At 27.5% G+C, this 19246-nt stretch overlaps 1 protein-coding gene and 1 long non-coding RNA gene across 3 annotated transcripts in view; one reads left to right on the forward strand and one right to left on the reverse strand.

Annotated features, from left to right (window-relative positions):
• LOC136983711 (M-phase inducer phosphatase-like) overlaps nt 1-19246 on the forward strand; it is a 62586-nt gene that overhangs the window by 5036 nt on the left and 38304 nt on the right. For both annotated transcript variants that reach the window (XM_067280540.1, XM_067280541.1), the window contains exons 2-7: nt 5725-5913; nt 5978-6060; nt 10700-10745; nt 14710-14791; nt 16859-16966; nt 18878-18964. In XM_067280540.1, coding sequence (XP_067136641.1) covers nt 5801-5913; nt 5978-6060; nt 10700-10745; nt 14710-14791; nt 16859-16966; nt 18878-18964 — 519 coding nt within the window. In that variant the 5' untranslated portion in view covers nt 5725-5800. The remainder of the gene's footprint in view (nt 1-5724; nt 5914-5977; nt 6061-10699; nt 10746-14709; nt 14792-16858; nt 16967-18877; nt 18965-19246) is intronic.
• LOC136983721 (uncharacterized) lies at nt 9209-9480 on the reverse strand. The gene is made up of 2 exons (XR_010882080.1): nt 9410-9480; nt 9209-9333 (listed from the first exon to the last, which is right to left on the reverse strand). It is a non-coding gene; the product is annotated as an uncharacterized lncRNA (long non-coding RNA).

Below are 19246 nucleotides of genomic sequence, written 5' to 3' on the forward strand. Positions count from 1 at the left end.
AGTGGATTCATAACAGGACAAGACATGAATAAGTTTGAAAGACTAGAAAGACTAGTGAGAAGTTTGTGCTAGTCAGATTCTTGATTTTGTTCCTAAAATAAAATAGAAAGAAAAAGAAGATAGATTGACTCAGCACTAGCTAACTAACTGACCTGACTTTAAGTAAGAGAAAGACTGTTGTCAAAAAGTTGAACACCAAAGTTTTGTAAACTAGATTGAAGCAGAACTAAATTTCAGATTTGGCTAGCTGCTCTTCATGGAAAGTAAGTTTTGTTTCTAAAAGATATTTTATGATGTGTAGAACATGATCCCTTGTTCAATATAGGAAATACCAACAAAACCACCTTGCAATGGAAAAAAGGGGTCTAACCAGCCATTCACCATCACAATACATGGTATCTGCCTTTCTTCCCTTATTTCTTATGAAATATACACCTTTTACTTTTGTATGTCCTTTTTCTTTGATACAACTTAATATTAAGTAATTAAGTTAGATCTTAGAAAACTGTGTGGGCCAACATGTATAAGAGGTTTTTTGTGACATGCCATTTTCCTGGATTTGTGTTTGTTCAGTCTCCATAACTAAAAATGAAGTTACTGTGATTGCTTTATGCCATGTAAATCATGTGATTCCCTTATTAAAAACAAAGACTTAAAATCTTATAACATTTAAAGCATTGGTTAAGAATGTTGATCATTTTAATTATTATTTGCTCACAGTACAATAGTTTAAATTGTTGGCATTTCCTTCTTCAACTATACACTAGCTATTGTTAAAGGTTGTACTGCAAAAAACTGAAGGCAAACAACACTAGGTAAATTACATATTAATTAATAATCAGATAGTGGGATGGCTAAGGCAATTAAGGTGCTAGCCTGGATAAGGCTCTGGGAGATCTAGAATCAAATCTGGGTGAGTAATCCTAGGAATTTTTTATGAATGATCCATTCTGAACATGTTGGGCTCCATTGCTTACCACCTGGCTGAACTTTCTCCTTCCTATCGTGGGTGAGGAGAAAGTGAAAAAATTAAAAATGTTAACATTGATGTAATGTGTGTTTCTATAATAACTGCATTTGAATTCAGATTTTTCGTTTAGAACAATTAGTTAAATTTTAACAGTTAAATGAAGGCATTTTTTAAAACTATTCTATGTTCTATTCCTGGGCAATGTCAGATACCATTATCGGTATATTTATATCTACATATATATTTTTGAATGTGTCTGTTTTTCCGCTAAGAAATTAAAGGAGAACCATCTGCAGCAGTGTTTTTCAACCTTTTTTTGCTGATGGCACACTTGAATCTATAATTAAATGTTGCAAGTGATGATGAGATTAAGGTAAACGTCCAGAACTGGTTCAGTTTGCTGGCGGCCAAATTCTATGAAGCGGGTATGTTGCAGTTAGTGTCAAGATATGAGACATGCCTTACTTTGCATGGTGAATATGTCGAAAAGTAGTTTAAGATATGTAGATTTTTCTGTAATAAAATACACATGAAAACAAATTCCAAATATTTTTTAACACTCAAACGGTACTTACTTTCTGGATGAGCTTAGTATATATTTTTTACTACATTATATATACATTTATTTTATTATAACAATGAAAACTTGTATAATCAATTTAAAGAGGTTTTAATTTTGGCATATACATTTATTGTTATTTGGGCTTCTTTCAAAAATAATTTATTTAATAACCTTCAGAAAGTTTTGCGGCATACCTATGATCCTCTTGCGATACATCGGTTGAAAATCCCTGGTCAACAGGATTGAAATGGGGTTTAGTTGATGTAATTTTTCATATGGAATTTAATGGTTTGATTTAAAGGTATTAAAATGACACTTCTGCTTAGTTATTAATTAAAATATACTGATAGAAAATCAGTAAGACAGTCACATTTTGCTCCATTGTAGATACATACTACTTTTCCTAACCTTAGGAACATTGAGGACTGAGAATCTGGTAATTTCATCTGCAAACTAGAAATCAAAATTGCAATTCAATGTTTCAATGATTGTTGTGCATCACCCTAAACAGAAAAATAAAATAATTATTTCAGAAAAATGTTGATGAATTAATTCAATTTAAACCGTCTTATATCACATTGCATGTTTTGTTATTATTTGGCTATTTCTGTCAAAATTAATCATCATAAATTTCCATTTTATTCTAATTTGGTTTTATTTCACATCTTATGTAGATGTTATATAAAGTTTTAATTAAATTTATTAAGTAATTGATTTTGATTGTTATTTATATTTTTAAAAAAATAGTTATTTTAATATGTTCCTTGTTGACAAGATCAAGGGATACTAAAGTACAACTTAACTTTTATTTCATTCTAATTTTAACAAATTTCTTTCAGTGAAATTCAAGTCACAAATAGAAATTTCTACTATCATTTTTGAGAGACCTCCTCTTTGACAAAGTCTTGCCCTGGATGCAAATTAGTGCACTCATGTAAATATTAACAGTAAAAAAGGATCAGATCTATTTTCTAAATGAGAAATATTTGTTTTTAACATAAAAGTTTTTGAGAATATACAGTAATATACAGTGATGTAGCTACATTGTCTTTCTAGAAACCTATAAGTAAAAATTGGAAGAGGTTAAAGCTTCATGTATGTAAAATGATTGTCATAAATTGCGTCTATTTATTCATATAGTTGCTTTTTATAAAATTTATTTTTTAAATATGTAATCTGTAATTTATAAAAATATAAAACTATTTAGGCAGTTTTTGTGTGTTAACATTAACCAATGGAAGATCATAAGTTTAATTCAGCTAACAAAACAACTTCTCGCAGAATCATTGGGAAGGATAATCAACACACTACAACCGTTTTATATTCCAGTAAGAATAAATTTTAGTGAAAACTAACATTTTTGACCATAATCATGGTCTTCCTCAGGCTTTTGACCAGTACAAATCTAATATGAAACGCATCAAACAACATGTTTAAAATTATTTTAAAATTCTGAAATATTTAAACATTAGAAAATAATTTTTAGCCATATGTGCTACAATAGTGATAAAAAAATCCTTACATCACCACAAATGAATAATAAGATGTAATTAATGGTGTAGAAACAGTAGCTACATGCTAGTGTTGCTCTCGTTTTTTCATAGCATCATCTCCATGCATACGAAACATTAGCGGCATCCTTTGCATTAATACAGTTGCAACCTGACCTGACATTTTCACCAATTTGGCCTTATGGAGGTCGGCTTGTATTTCAGCATCCATGGCATAGGTGGCTAGGACGGTGGTATGCCTTTGGTTGGCGATATCATATCCATGTACCTGTATTCTTTTGCTTAGTGAGTGCTTTGTGGATCTGATGTATACTAGATCACGCTAGAATCTGTGGTTTCTGAGAGGAACCATATAGACACCTGGTGCCCAACTTTCCTTGGTCCTGTCTTTGTCATTGCACAATAGCCCATATACTGTGCTAGATCTCTTATAGGCAATCTTTGTGCCTTTATGTGTAGCAATCTCTTTATAGATGGAGCTTGGGTGCTGGTTGTATTGCACCATCATGTGTGATTGGTTAATGTTGTGATTATGGGTGTTGTTGGTCTTTACCTGTGTTGTGAGCATGGTGCGCAGTTAGCAGGTTGACATACGTGTGCAATAAGTTACATATCATGCCTCTACCATACCCATGCCTTACTGCTATGTTTTCAATGCACTTCAATTCTATCACCGTATCTTCCCATCTAGTGTGGTGCGTGTATGCCCTTCTAGTTAGCACATGGAATGCAGTGATCTTGTAAGAAAAAGGGTCAGCAGAGTTCAACGGAATAAATATTGGTACGTCGCAAGGTTTATAATGTGATTCCAAAACTTTTTTGAGCCATCACCCACTCAGTTTCATAAAAGTACACCCAATGATTTCAACACCCTTAACCCATTTTCCCTGTGTGAGACTTCAAAATATTCTTAGGAAAACTTTTCTATGAACCTCACACTTTGAGTTTTTATAAGACATTGTTCTTGACATCTGGAAACCATTAAATGCAATGTTTCTTCTTACCCATTTTAACAGGAAAGGGAAAGGTTATTGGTGACCTCAACCTTTGCTTATGGTCACATTCAGTAGCCTACCTCCTAGAGAAAAAAAGCAAGTGAGCAGCAAGAGGGTGCTCACTTGCTTTTTTTCCTTCTTAGATTTATTCTCTGCTCACAGAGGGGTGGTAGCACCCACTTTAGAAACCACTGGTCTAAACATTTGTGGGTCCAGTGAATGAATTCAAAAATTGGTTAACTCATGGCAATATTTTTTCAACTCGTTGCATCATTTGCCAAACCGTTTAGTGTTAAATACAATGGAGTTAAATCATTTACAAGACATGCCCATTGCAAGAAGCATGAGAAAAATGCATCTTCTCATTTACCTTCACTTCCTTCAGTCATTGCAGTGGCCAATGAAGCAGTTTCCAAATGTTTTGCACTAACAGGATAGATAGATCACAAAAAATCACACCTTTAAAAAATCCAGTAATGAATTTAATAAAATAATAATGTTTTCGACCAGCTTCACTGACCTCCTTCAGTTAACAACATTAGTGACAACGGAAAAGAAAAATAGAATGTGAATATGAAAATTTAAAAATGAGAACAAGAATTCTAAAATAAATATATAAATAATAGAAAATGTAGTTGAGATTAATAAAGTAAATAACTACAGAAATGAAAAAAAAAAAGTAAAAATAAATGAATAACTATTCCTTAATAAATTTAAATTTCATAAACAGGCTGCCATGTGGTAGACAAGTTGTCTGTATCTCTCTGGTTGATGCAACTGGATATTTTGTGAGCTTTATAAATTTCCAATTTTTCTATATATCATAGTGTGTATATTAAATGTGAACAACTTGTCTACCACATGGTGGACCTTTTATGAAATTTAATTTTATTAAGGGATATTTATTCGTTTATTTTTATTTTATTTTTGAGGTTTTGTATTTTATTAATCTCAACTACATTATCTGTATTTAATTATTTTAGAATTCTTGTTCTCATTTTTAAATTTTTGTATTCACATTCTATTTTTCTGTTCTGTCATAACTGAAGGTCAGTGAAGCTGGTCAAAAACATTATTATTTTAGTAAATTCATTGCTGGATTTTTTAAAGATGTGATTTTTTGCAGTTTCCAAAGATAGTGGCCCTATATGACATGATGAGATAATTTGTTGAGTAAAAGGGAATTAGCTGTAATTTCTTTGGGGGCAGTGTTGCAATATTAACTTATATTATCTGAAATGAGATTACAAATTTATTTTTGAAGTACATAATAAAAGCATGCATATCCACATATAAATGGAAGATTTTCATGTTTCTTTCAAACGATTGATTCTTGATTTTCCAACCATTTTCCATTCTTAAGATTGATGTTTATTAATTAATGAATGTAACATGCTCATAATGTAAATCATGAATTTTTCTGAACTAAAATAAACTTTAGAAAGTATTTAAAAGAATTGGAGTTGGAAGAAACTTTGGTATCATCCCATCACTAATTATTGTTTAATTTGAATTAATTAATTTAATCAAAAACCAATTTAGTTAGAAAGTATAAGTAATTAAATAAATTTGTTTAATTAATTTATTACTATTATTAATACAGTATTAAAATGTTTAATTTTAATAAGTTACTGAATTATTATTATTATTATTATTACATCCTACTAATCTGTGTTAAAATTTCAGTTGGAAAATTTAATTTTGGACAATTTTGAATTTCATACTCATTGTATTTTTAACCATTGAAAAATAAAAAAGAAAAATGTCTTATGAGAAAGAAAATAGATTCTCATCATTAAAGTTATTAAATGAAGGAAATGAAATATCTCCAGTTACAAATTTGACTAATAATCTTGGTAATTTATCGACTTTCAAGTAAGTTATATTTTAAACTTCAATAATTTTTATAATTGTAAATTAACATTAAGATATATTTTAGTTTTATGGAAACACCAAAAAGAATTTTGACTTTTACGGATTCTCCTAATATAAAACTCTCGCATTATTCCAATGTCGTTCAAGGTAAGACAGCTTTGTTTCTTATGTATGAATCTGATTTTACAATATTTGACTAGATTTTGTTATTCTTCTTCTTTTCATAATTGTTGTAATTATCTTATATTATATTGTAAAATTAATAGATATTGATAGTAAAACAGAATTTTGATTTTTAATGACTAAACTTAGCCATTTTGAACATACGTAATTTGTTAAATTTTTTTAGAATAAAAATATGAAAAATAGATTTATTAGCGAATAATTATAATTAATTATTCCTCCTGTAACAGAAAATATGATTTTTTGGGCTGCAATTTGAAAGAATTGTAAATCTATAAATTTCCACCGTCATCCGTCTGTCTGCCCATCTGCTTGTCTTTCCTTAATCTCGAGAACAGTGTTAGATAAATAAAATTCAAGACCAGATATGGAGAGCTTAGTGCAGGAGACCCCTATTAACTATACATGAACTTCTAATGCAAACCGGAAGTCGTGTTATTTCAATTTAAAAATTTTTCCCCGAAAGGAGTTAGATACATGACTGGCATGACTCCATTGCTAATGGAAATGTCTACAGGGCAAGATACTACAGTACTAATCTGAGGGAAAGAGTATATATTTTAAATTAAATAATTTTTATTTATTTTAGTGTGCTGAATATGAATCTGAAGTCCAAAATTTTTTATTAACTATAGCTTTTTTCTTTTTTTTTTTTTTTTAAATACTACTATTTTGCAGAAAATGCCTCTCAGACAAACATTCTGTTACTATTGTTTGAATAAAATATAAAACTGGAAAACAATATAATATGCTAACAGGTCTTCAAGGAAGATACACTAAATTCTACAGTTCACATAAAGGTGAATGGGACAATTGAGCAGGAACCAGTCACAACTTGGTAAAAAGTCAGCAAACATACAAGATCAGAAGAATATTACTTTCCTGCTCTAGTAGAAAAAACTAAAATCCTCTCTGCCTATCTCAAACTCTTCATATCAAGCTTGGTTTGATGAAAAACTTTATGATAAGTATGGAGAGAAGGAGAAGACTTTGCTTACATGAAGCAAAAGTTTTCTCATCTGAGAGATGCTAAAGTAAAGGAGGATATTTTTATTGGTCTCCAAATAAGACAGTTTTTGACGGATCCTAGTATAAAAGAAAAACTTAACTCTGCAGAAAGGACAGTGTGGAACACATTTGAAAACATGAGCAAGAATTTTTGAGAGAATGTATGAGTTAACAACTATGATGAAATTGTGGAGAAGTTGGTAACGTCCTACCAAACACTGAGTTGCAATGTTACTCAAGATGCATTTTCTGCATTTCCATTTAGATTTATTATTCCCCAACCTAGGAGCTATTTCTGATGAACATAGAGAGAGGTTCCACCAGACTCTGCAGTATAACGGAAGGCAAAATGAGAACATGTTAGCAGATTACTGCTGGACTCTACAGTGAGAGACTTCAGAAGAATATAAAAGAAAGAAAATGTGTCATTAAATGTTTCATTTTTTAAATGTATAGAATTATGATAAAGGAGTAATTAACATACATTTATTTTGTATCTAATTAGCCAATTAGCAATGTATGTAGCCAATAAATATGATATTTGAGGCAGAGCATTATCAAAGCTTCTTCTCTATGGCTTACAAAATTGTATTCAATCTCAAAATTTGATCAATCGATTTTGATTAAACTTTGCCATTTTTTATTTATTACGTTGAGAAATGCAAAAATTAAGAAAAAAGTGTATGTCCATGACTTTGTTTTTGAGATCATAGCATGAGTGTGTGTGAACAAAGCAATATCACATAATCACATGACTTTGGCAGGCAATGTCCCAAAGGTTGCTAGCACATCTTCTATGGGCTTATAGAATTGAGTTTGTTCTCAAAATTTGTGGGCTTATTTTGATTAAACTTTGCCATTTTCCATTAATTGTGATGATGAATCCAAAAAGGTAATAAGAGTCTATTTAAATGTAAAAAATAGAAATTAGTGATTTTGTTTATGATGTACAGTAGGATCAAAGTGACAATGTCCAATCTCTCTGACATCACTGAACACATCTAATGGAATTTATGGGTCAAAAATAAAAACAGCACTGCATGTGTCTAATGGAAAATAGGCATGGAATAAAATGAAACACAAGAATAAAGCAGTTGATGGCAATTGCTTTATTCTTGGATTACTTCTGTTTGTCAACAAGTGCAAGGATGTGCCCAGCAGGTATGAAGATAGCCTCTTTTTTGGCTGCAAGTGCAAAGTTTGCCAGTGCAAGAACTGTCAGGTACAAGGATTTCCTCTTCTGTACCTAACAAGTGCAAGGATCACTTCTTTCTTTTTGGCTCCACCTCAATTCTGTTGTGATATGACAAAGTTGTGTGATGTCCTAGTTTGAACAGGAAATGTTTTCCTTCAAAACTTCATTTCACCCAGAAGTGATGTGTGTTAGGAAAATTCTGTTGCCAGATTCAAATTCAGCACCATTGAAACTATAAAAAATCAGTGAAAATGTTGATAGGAGCAGAAATAAATTGTTTTTTTGTTGAACAGTGTTAGTAATGCATTCATATTAACAAATTATATCAGTAAATAGAAAACAATTAGTTTTTTTTTATTTACGTTCACTGATATATTTTTTTAATTCATTGAGATAAGTTATTAATGTTGATTTTCTTTAAACTGCACAAATAATAATTTTAAAAAAATCAGATTTAGAAGAAATCTATAGTAACACAAACATTTTATTCTTATGGTATTTATTTTATGAAATTGAAGAGCTTTAAAATATATGATTAAAATATTTATCAGCTAATCAGCTGTCATTTATCATTCATTTAAACAACTTTAATGCATTTTGTTAGTCCTTCTTATTTTACAGAATATTTCAGATTGAAAACATTTGATGTTTTTACAGTTTATACTGTTATTGAAATGTGAGGAAATATTGTAGAAATATATTGAAAATATATTTCAGTTTGCAACATTTTCACATTTGTAATGTAAGGAATTAATAAATTTATCTAATATGATATAAATAGAATTAAAAATATAGCAAGGATATTATAATCTATAATCATACTATGTTTCAATTCTGTATCTTTGATATCAATACATGTACAGTCAAAATACTGTAATTTTCTAGGAATTATCACATCCACAAATACCATAATCACCACCAAACAATCAATAATTTTATTTTACCCAGATGCATTTCAGAATTTACAATATTTTCTACCTCAGTGGGTTTTCATCCATACAAGCAAAATTAGGTGCAAACAATTTTCTGATACACTAGTGATCAAATAAAAACTACAATAAATATACAATATACAATTATATCAAGTAAAAACCAATTAAACCTCTTTACCTTCCAATTAAACCACTTTCATATGTTAACAGTATTCAACTAACTTTATAAAACCTTAAGCTCCATATTCCTAAATAAATTACTGTGCTACTTGTATTACTTTGTACACAATATTTTATTATACATAATCCTTGCTGTTCTCACCTTCATACTTTTCCATCACATTATTCACCAACACACTAACATCCAAACATTGTCCCTCTTGCCTTCTGTTGGCAATAAACCAATTCCACAAACATTTTATACCATCATCATTGTTCATTAGTAATAAAAATTTTTGTATATGACTATCTCTATATGTTCAAACAACTTTCTCTTCATCATGTTTGACTCTAAATGCACTATTTTTAATGTATTAATATTAATTTGACATCTGTTCTTTACAATGTTTATCTACATCTGAGTTCTTATAATTATATTTTATTGCTCTAACATGCTCTTTAAATCCTTTTCATAACATTTCCTGCCTCTCCAATATACATAAGTGGCTCTTTACATTCAAAATTAAATCTGTATACTACTATTGCCTTTTTTCATCTATTAGTAATTTTTTCTTTTACTGTTAATGGTACTCTTAATCTATATAATGCTTGTTCCACTCTATTTAGTTTGTTTTTAATTGTAAATTGTATATTTACTGCAGTTTTTATCTGTTCATTAGTGTATTCAAAAATTGTTTCTATTATTTTACTTATTTAGAAGTTGCTGCTTTTAGATTATTTCTTGAACAAAATTTGATGTAATGATTATTGTAATAAATTTCAAAGCAAAACATTATTATTTGTCGATGTAATTAATCAATTTGTATCTATTTGGAAACAAAAATTGTGTTAATGTTATCAAAATTATTTACTTTTTAATGAAGGTCATCAATGTATAAGAAATAAATAAATAAATAAATAAATATATGTAAAAATAGTAAACAGGAAAGTTTTTATCAAGAGAAAACTTGTTAAGTAAAATATTAAAATAAATTTTCTTTTGAGATATGACATTAAACACAGATTTGGTATAATGCATAGCAAAAATTTCTTTTAATGTATTTAGCAAATATTAGAACAGATATAAAAATTTAGGTAAAATATTCATATTATTTTACTATTTAAAAGTTTCTATGAATAAAAATTTTATTAATAAATTTTTGTTTTTAATTTTAAAATAAGCTAATTTTTTGGGGGGTATGGTAAAGGCCTCACTACTAGTTATTATATATCAAAGAATTAATTAAAATAAGTAACAATAAATATTAATTGTAATTTAAAAGATTTTACATTATTTGTTTATTAATAGGTAGTAATTCTCCACTATGTCTCAATTCTCCAGGAAATCAAGAAAGGTAACTTTTTGTAGTAAAAATTGTTTAGTATATTATAAAGTATACTAATACAGTGATACCTTGTACAACAAATCTAACTTTAAATGCAAGATTTGATAAAAATTTGCCTCAGAGTTTGAACAGTGTTTTGAAGTTTGAACTGCACACACAGTGATAAAATGCACTTGAAGCATAAAGACAATCTATTGTGTGTCCAAGTTGTCTCTTGCTCTCACTCTTGTGTTATGCTTGTATGTTTTCAGTGCTTTTTTCACTTTATTTTTAGTATGTTTGGTTATATATATTGTATTGTGTGGTGTTTGTTGTATTTTAACAATTTCTTCCTGCAATTTTTCTTCATTGACAACTTTTGGATGCTCCATCTGTTCTGTATTCTTTAGTTGGAAATTTCCCAATGGAACTTTTTAAATCACATTTGACACATTTGATATTTTTTTACTGTTTTTATTGCATTATATCCTTTACAAAACTCATAATGCTTAGTATGCTTTTTATCTGAAGACATTACTTGATTTTATTCAAACAAAATGTGAGGTAAAAAGTTTAAAGTAAGCTTTTGAACAAAGAATACAATCTCACATTATCTATAATATGTTAAATTTCACAACTATTATAATTAAATCACACATCTATGTTAAGATGTTAAAGTTGAATTTAAGATAAAATGTGTTTTGAAAATGATGAATTTAATAATGTCATTACTAAACTTCTGCAAGTTGTAATATGTTATGCTAATTTGAAGTTCTGATTCTTGCATGTTTAGACAACTTCATGTGATTCTGATTTATTTTCAGTCATCCTTTAGCTATCATCATCTCAATATGGCTTACATATAGATATGGATACACATGAATCATAACTGCTATAAAATCTTGCATTTATCTCAGGAAAATTGGTACTAAGATATTTAATATACCAATTCAAAATTAGTATAAAAAAAGTTAAAAATGATACTTTGTTTATATATATTACATATTATAAATAGTTTCTAGTAGTAAATGAGAATCTAGAGCCCAGCATTGCTTAGAAGGTTAGGTTCCAGATGATTGTCATAAAATAAAATGAATCACACCTTTTTTTTCACTTGCCAGCATATAAAAAAAACTGAAAAACATTATTATATACCATATTTTACGGACTATAAGATGCACTTTTTTCTTTGAAAAATTGCTTTCAAAATTCAGGTGCGTCTTATAGGTATTTTTTTTTAAAATTGCTTAAAAATTAAGGTGCGTCTTATAGTCCATAAAATATGGTATATATGTATATATATAAACATTTTAAAGATGCATTAATACTAAACCAAATGATTGCTGGAATTAATCATATTTTATCTATTTTATGCTACAAGTAATAATTACAAAATTATTAATTGTGGCATAAAATAGGACGATTAATTATGGCCAAAAACATATTTACACTATTTTTAGATGCACAATAGTGGTACTTGGTCTAAAGAAAAGTGCAAAAGTAAAAACAAATTTTTAAAAATGCTGTAGTATTGCATTGCAACCTTAAAATATCCTTAAGAGCTGAGAATTATAAACATGAACATAATCAAAAAGTATTGTATTAGCACAATTTCTCTCAGCTAATTGTTTAAAGGAAGGTACACCTATACAACTTATTCAGAATTCTTCAACTTTAAATCTAAAAGGAAACCACAACAACAGTAATAAAACAATTAGAGCAAAATTTCCAAATAATCAGTGGTAATAAAGCACTCCAAAATACCTTAAAAATTGCATTAATCACTTTAATCTCTGACATTTTCAGTCATATTTAACCAAACTTCTTTGGATAAACTTAAAAACAAATGGCTGTATAAGTTACTATAAGGTCCTGTACTAGCATTTAAATTATATATTATGGGATGTTTTAAATTTTTACAATCCATTTGAATGCAACTGTCTTTTATTTCTAAGTTTATTTTTCTTTTGTATTCTTATTTACTTTCTGATTTACTTATTTTATATAGAAATCATTAGAAAATCAACTAAAATAAAATATTCAACCTATAAACAGGCATAAATCTGATACAGAACTAAATAAATATTTATCAGAAGAGGATTTTATTGAACTGAATTGAATTGTTAGTCTTATGTTTAAATTGTAACTAATTTCAATATTGAAAATCTTTGAGATTGGCTATAGAGGCTCTCTGATCTTAGTCTGATCTGACAGTTATAAATGTAATTTATTTTGACATTGTGATCTACTTTAAAGAATTTTACACAAATTTTAATAATAAATTCTAATATATTTTTAATAGTGTTATTTATATATTACCACAAATTTGTATAACTATCTTGTTTTTATTGTAGAATTCCATCAGATGGCAATTATGTTTAAAAATAAGTTTGAAGATAAAGTCTGTTAAAAAATGAACCACCATTTATTCACTTTTAGTGTTCCGGAATACGAACTTTTGAAACTGATCTTTCTTTGTAGACTACTTGGCCATCAAAATTAAAGTTTGTATTCCGGAACACAAAAAATGAATAAATGGTAGTTCATTTTTTAACAGGATTTATCTTCAAATTTATTTTTAATCTTATTTTTAGTTTAAATTACTTGAGTTACATATTTTTGTTATATTTAGGGTATACAACAAGCAAAAAGTCCTAAACACCAAGAGTTGGATTTCACAGGACACACAAAAAACAAGTCTTAGCTTTTACATGTTACAACTGTGATAACTTGGGACTGTAAGGTATTACATTAAGCCAAGATTGATCCATGACAGTTAAGTTGATGATAGAATGCAGGGTTTTTAGATATAGGCATCAGAAAGTCAGCATCGCACAAAAGGTCCCAAGCACACAATATGTTTCTTATGGGTGACACTTGGAATTCTGAAAGTTGCACTGCTATTGTGACTGAAGATGATTTGGTGAACACTCGGAAGTAACGTAACTGAATAGAAATCTGAAATTGGGCAGAGCCTTTTCATTTTTGCATGCTTCAGTTATGATATTAATTATTATTCCTTTGTTTTTTTTTTTAATTTTTCATATATTCATTGGGTAGAACTACAATAAAAATATCTTAGTTTTATTACATAAAAAAGGGGGGTTATTCAAATTATAATAGTTTTATCCTGTTCTCCTGAAATAATGTGTGTGAATATTCCAAAAGCTATCAAACAAATTAGTTCATATTATTGCATTTTTAAAGATGTTAAACACACAAGGTACAGTAATTTCAATTAATTATTTACATTTTAAATTTACCTTATTACTTCAGATTTAAGCTGCACTTTTTATTCCAGTTTTTAAGACCTAAAATTAGGGTGTAGCTTAGATTCAAAGCAAATATTTTAACTTCTTATTTCTGCTGATCTCCCTTACCCAACTATCGAGTCTTTGCTTTACGCTCTATGCATGTGCATAGTATTACAATTGTTGATAGTGGTTTTTTTTGGTGGTATTGCTATTTGATAGCAGCTGTTTAGAATTGAATTTTAAATTTTTTTATTACCCATATTCTTAATAATGGAAAAACAGTTTACATATGATACTGAATTCAAAAGAAAAGTTATATTGTGTGCCAAAGAAATTGAAAATCGTGCAACCGGTAAAAGATTTACGGTTGACAAAAAGAATGTGCGTCATTGGAAAGCCAGGAAGGAAAAGTAATTTCAGTGTAAAAAAGACACAATCGTTTTCAAGGCCTAAAAAAAGGAAGATATCCTGCAATCGATACAAATCATATATATAAAATCATTTTATTTTTTAATTTTTTTTTTTCAATTTTCCAATTTTAAACTCCTACTACTAATATAAATAATATAATTTATAAATAATAAAAATTTTTATCAAATTAAAAATTTCATAGAGAAGCACTTTACTCTCTTTTTTTGACAATTTGAAGTTATTGTTTATTTTTAAAAATTTTAGCATTTATTTTGATAATTATATTGAAAATTTTATATATTTTCTTAATGTGTTTTTTTTTCTTTTAGAGTTTTTCGTGTTATTAACATCAATAATGAGGAAAATAAAGCTAAAGTCTGTTCCAATATAAAATCTCATCATCCATATTCAGTAAGCAATATATGATTTTAATTGTATAAATGATTTTTATTTATCCAATGAATTATTTGAATGTTCACAAAATTAAAAACTTACTGTTTTGAAAATTAATTATTAATTTTTACTTTATATTTTTCTTTTTTCCTATTAAAATAGATCAATATGAGAATAAATTATCTTTAAAATAATACAAAACAAATTCAAATTAACCATCTACATTAGAACATTGTATTGTATTTTTAACTTTTTGTTTGCCCGAGGGTGATGAACATAAATTTGTTCTAAGCACTAGCAAAAATAAAAAAACTATTAATGCTGCACTCAGTGTGTTTTTACTTCCTATTATATATTTGGCATGAGGTTCAAACTGTATTGTATATCAAATAAAAAAATACAACTGAATGACTTAAAAGACTTTACTGTATAAAAATATAATAATTGGCAATGACAAAAAATACTGAATAACATAAATTATACAATGTAAAATAAACTTTTCAAATTATTTTGATTGATTATTTCATTTTAATATTTTTGTAAGTAATGTATGTATAGTGTTTATAATAGTATGTATTAAATTTAAGCTATATAAATTTGTGTGCACAAATTCATGTAAATAGTTAATTTATACTCTATAATATTATATATTATACTCTATAAAGTTAATAACTTTGTAAAATTTTGAATCATCTTATTAAAACAGTATATTCTTTGAAGAGATTTTTAATTGTCCTATTTTAATAATGAAAGTATTCTTTTTTTATTGGGTTGTTCGGAAAGTAATTTCATTTTTTTATTATTAGAGGAATTAGTTGTATTTTTACCAGTCAATTTCATTTTAAACCACATTTTCATTATATATTTTGACAGCTGACATTTTAAGGTTTATTTGTAAAAAATTTTGTTTGATTCTGTACAATTGTTTTTTTTTGGTGTCTCAGCAAATATGGAAAATCGAAAGCATCATTTTCAGTGTATTATGCTTTTTTATTACCAAAAAATCAAAATGCTGTTCAAGCAAGAAAAAAGTGGTACATATATGGAGAAGATGTGTTGAGAGAAAGACAGTGCCAAAACTGGTTCACAAAATTTTGTTCTGGCAATTTCAATATTGAAGATGGCCTGTTGAAGCCAATGAAAACAAACTAAAGGTACCAATTGAAGCAAACTGCCGAATAACAACATGTGAAATCACTAAGAGATTAAATTTGTTGAATTGAACCATTTATGACTACTTGAAACGAATTGGTTTCATTTCAAAGCTTGATATATGGGTTCCACATGTTCTTAAAGAGAGATGCTCTTTGGTGGGATTTTAAGAAAATTTTTTTTGAGCTTTACCAGACAATTTAATAACTGATTCAAAAGTGTACTGCCATGGAGTAAACAAATTGAGTAATATCATCAAACAGAAAAGGCCAGAATTAATCAACAAAAAAGGTGTAGTGTTTTACCATGATAAATTTCACACAAGTTTGGTAACTCGTCAGAAACTGTTACAGCTTGGATGGGATGTACTACACACACCCATCATACTTGCCAGATCTGGAACTCTCGTATTATTACTTGTTTTGGTCTTTACAAAAGTTTTTAAACAGTAAAACATTTACTTCAAATGAAGATGTCAAAGATCACTTGGATCAGTTTTTTGTAAGCAAAAATCAAAACTTTTATGAATGTGGAATCATGCTACTACCAGAAAGATGGCAACAGGTATTTGACCAAAATGGTCAATATATAATTCAATGAAATATTTATATATTATAAGAAAATTGTTTTTGTTTTTTTTCATGGGCTATGAAATTACTTTCTGAGCAACCCAATAATTGTAACATTGATGTGTTTGTTGACAGAAATGTTAACTTTTATTATACAGTTTTAAACATGAATGACCTAAAATGCATTTAAAAGCCTAGGCAAAGTATTTTGATAAATTTGAAAATAAGAAATTTAAAATTTTGTCAAACGATTAATCTATTGAAATTTCATTATATTTAATCATTTATATGATGATGATAATTTCTTTAGTTTAAATATTAATTCTAATGTGATTTTTAACTTTTTAAATAAATAATTTTATAGGGACCTATTTATCAAGATAAAGAAATATATTCTAAACAATTTAGAACAATTTCTGAACATTCTCATGGTTCTGTTGATAGTGGATATATTGGAACAAAATCAGAAGAGGTATTTATATTTTCAACAATTTGGATATTTTAATATAGTTTAATTTTATTACGTATTAATTTATATAATTTTTTTCTTGTTGGAATCACCGGCTATATTCCAATTAGCTGATTCTTGAAAATTCCATAATCCTGTGTCTGCAGATATACCAGTAATTCAATAATCCAAAATTTAGGGTTTAATTATATTTATTTTGGTTGATTACATACATAAATAGATGCATTTCAGGCCAACTTACATTTTATGGCTTCTCATCAGTAACTAAAATTATTAAGAGCTAGGTATAAGTACAAAATTAATTAAATATAAAAAAGTAATAAACCGAACGTAATAGTAATATTTTACTTTGTATTGAATCAACCATCTCCTTAAATATGAAAATACACAAAGATAACATGAAATATATTTTTCACATTGATACATTAAGCAAATGATAAAGACTGATACATTAGATCATAGATGTTTTATGCTATTGTAATAGGCCATTAGTCTTTAAAAGTAAACTTCGTGTTGTGTTCAAGTGTAACCACCTTGTGGCCAACAGATTTACTGTTTTCTGACCTATCCACAGTCAAGATATGAGGTCATACCATCTCTTTGTATTCCTCCATATGTGTTAACAGATTTCCTTTACATAAGTGCTGTGTGTTGTTGAAATTTCCATTTGTATATATCATTTTCATGGTATAAAATTTTAATCTGGTTTTTATCTATTATGCATCCTGTCTGTTCTGTGTGATGATGCCATAGTGATTATGTTTAAGACGTAGAGTGGCATCATATTCTTTAAATCTTTTCCTCACGGCTTTGTTTATCTCTTCTATGTAATTATATGAGGGTTGGCATGTAGATTGTAAACTGTAAAGAATACCTGCATTATCTGTTTTGTTTTTTTGTACCAATCTTATTGTACAATATATTTTTAATTCTATCACATAATGTAGGGGATATATATATATATATATATATATATATATAGAATTTTCTCATTTTATTTAGTCATTTATCAAAAATATTTTTCATATACTGTAATTTTATGTAGGCTACTTCCTGTTTAATATTTTTTACATTGCACCTGTGTAGGAGGAAGTGATTGTATTATTTCTTCAATATTAGGCTTGGGTAATTAATTAAATTAATATTTTTATTAATTTTCATAACATACACATTCTTTTTAGTTTTCATCAGGCAGTTTGAGTGGAAATCTGTTGTTTTTTTTTTTAAATATTACAAATTTCTTCAAAAGTTGTATATGTGAATCTAGTTTGTTCATTTAAGATTGTGATAGCCAAGAAATTTAATTTATTCCCATTCTCTTCTTTGATATCAAACTTAATATTTTTATCTATTTTTTTCACTACTTTCAGAATTGTACTACTAATATTGATTTTTGGGAGTTGTAAATTATTAAATAGTTATCTACATATCTTAAACATAACACTATACCTGGAGTTATATTTAATATTACATCAAATTTAATCATAACCAATTTAGCTAATTTAGGTCTTATTTTAGATCCCACATTCATATCTTCCAGTTGTGTAAAAAATTTTCTTGCTATTTCAAAATAATTAGTCATACGAGAATTTAATCAGTTCAGTTAGCCAATTATCAATTTGAATAATTCGTATAATAGTATTAAGATACATCTCAAAGTTATAAAACTTCAAGATTTATTATATGAAATTGTATTATATTGTCTTGGATTATATGAGATTAATATTAAAAATGTGGTTTTTTATTATATATTTTGCATGGAATAATATGTACAGTAACATGGTTTATTGACAACAATATAAAAAAAAAATGAATCGTTACTTTAATGAAAAAGTAGTCAAATTTTTAGATTTTGAAGCTAATATTTATTTAGAACTATATAATATAATTTTCGTTTTCTTTATTTATTTTCAGTTGACATCAAATTGTTCTATTAGTACAAGTTATAGTTCTCTTGTGAGCAATGATGATGGATTTTTAAATGAACTTGATGATAAATTTGTAAGCAAAAACGTTAATTTATTTTTATCATAGTACAAAATAGTTTACATAAATTATTATATTTATTATTATAATGTTTGTATATTTTATTATAAAACTTCAGAGTTTGCCATTATTACAAATACTTATTTGGTTTTTTTGGACTAAAACTTTACCTAGTAATTGATTTAAAATTATTATTCAAAATCATAGTCTGAAAAATCTTGCTGTTTGCTTAAATTTTTGATAAATCATTTTTTTCATATAAATTATTTATAAAATAATAATGCAAATGTGCAATGA

The sequence above is a fragment of the Centruroides vittatus genome, unplaced genomic scaffold (genome assembly GCF_030686945.1).
Source record: "Centruroides vittatus isolate TY-2023 unplaced genomic scaffold, ASM3068694v2 contig_884, whole genome shotgun sequence".
Classification (NCBI taxonomy): Eukaryota; Metazoa; Arthropoda; class Arachnida; order Scorpiones; family Buthidae; genus Centruroides; species Centruroides vittatus.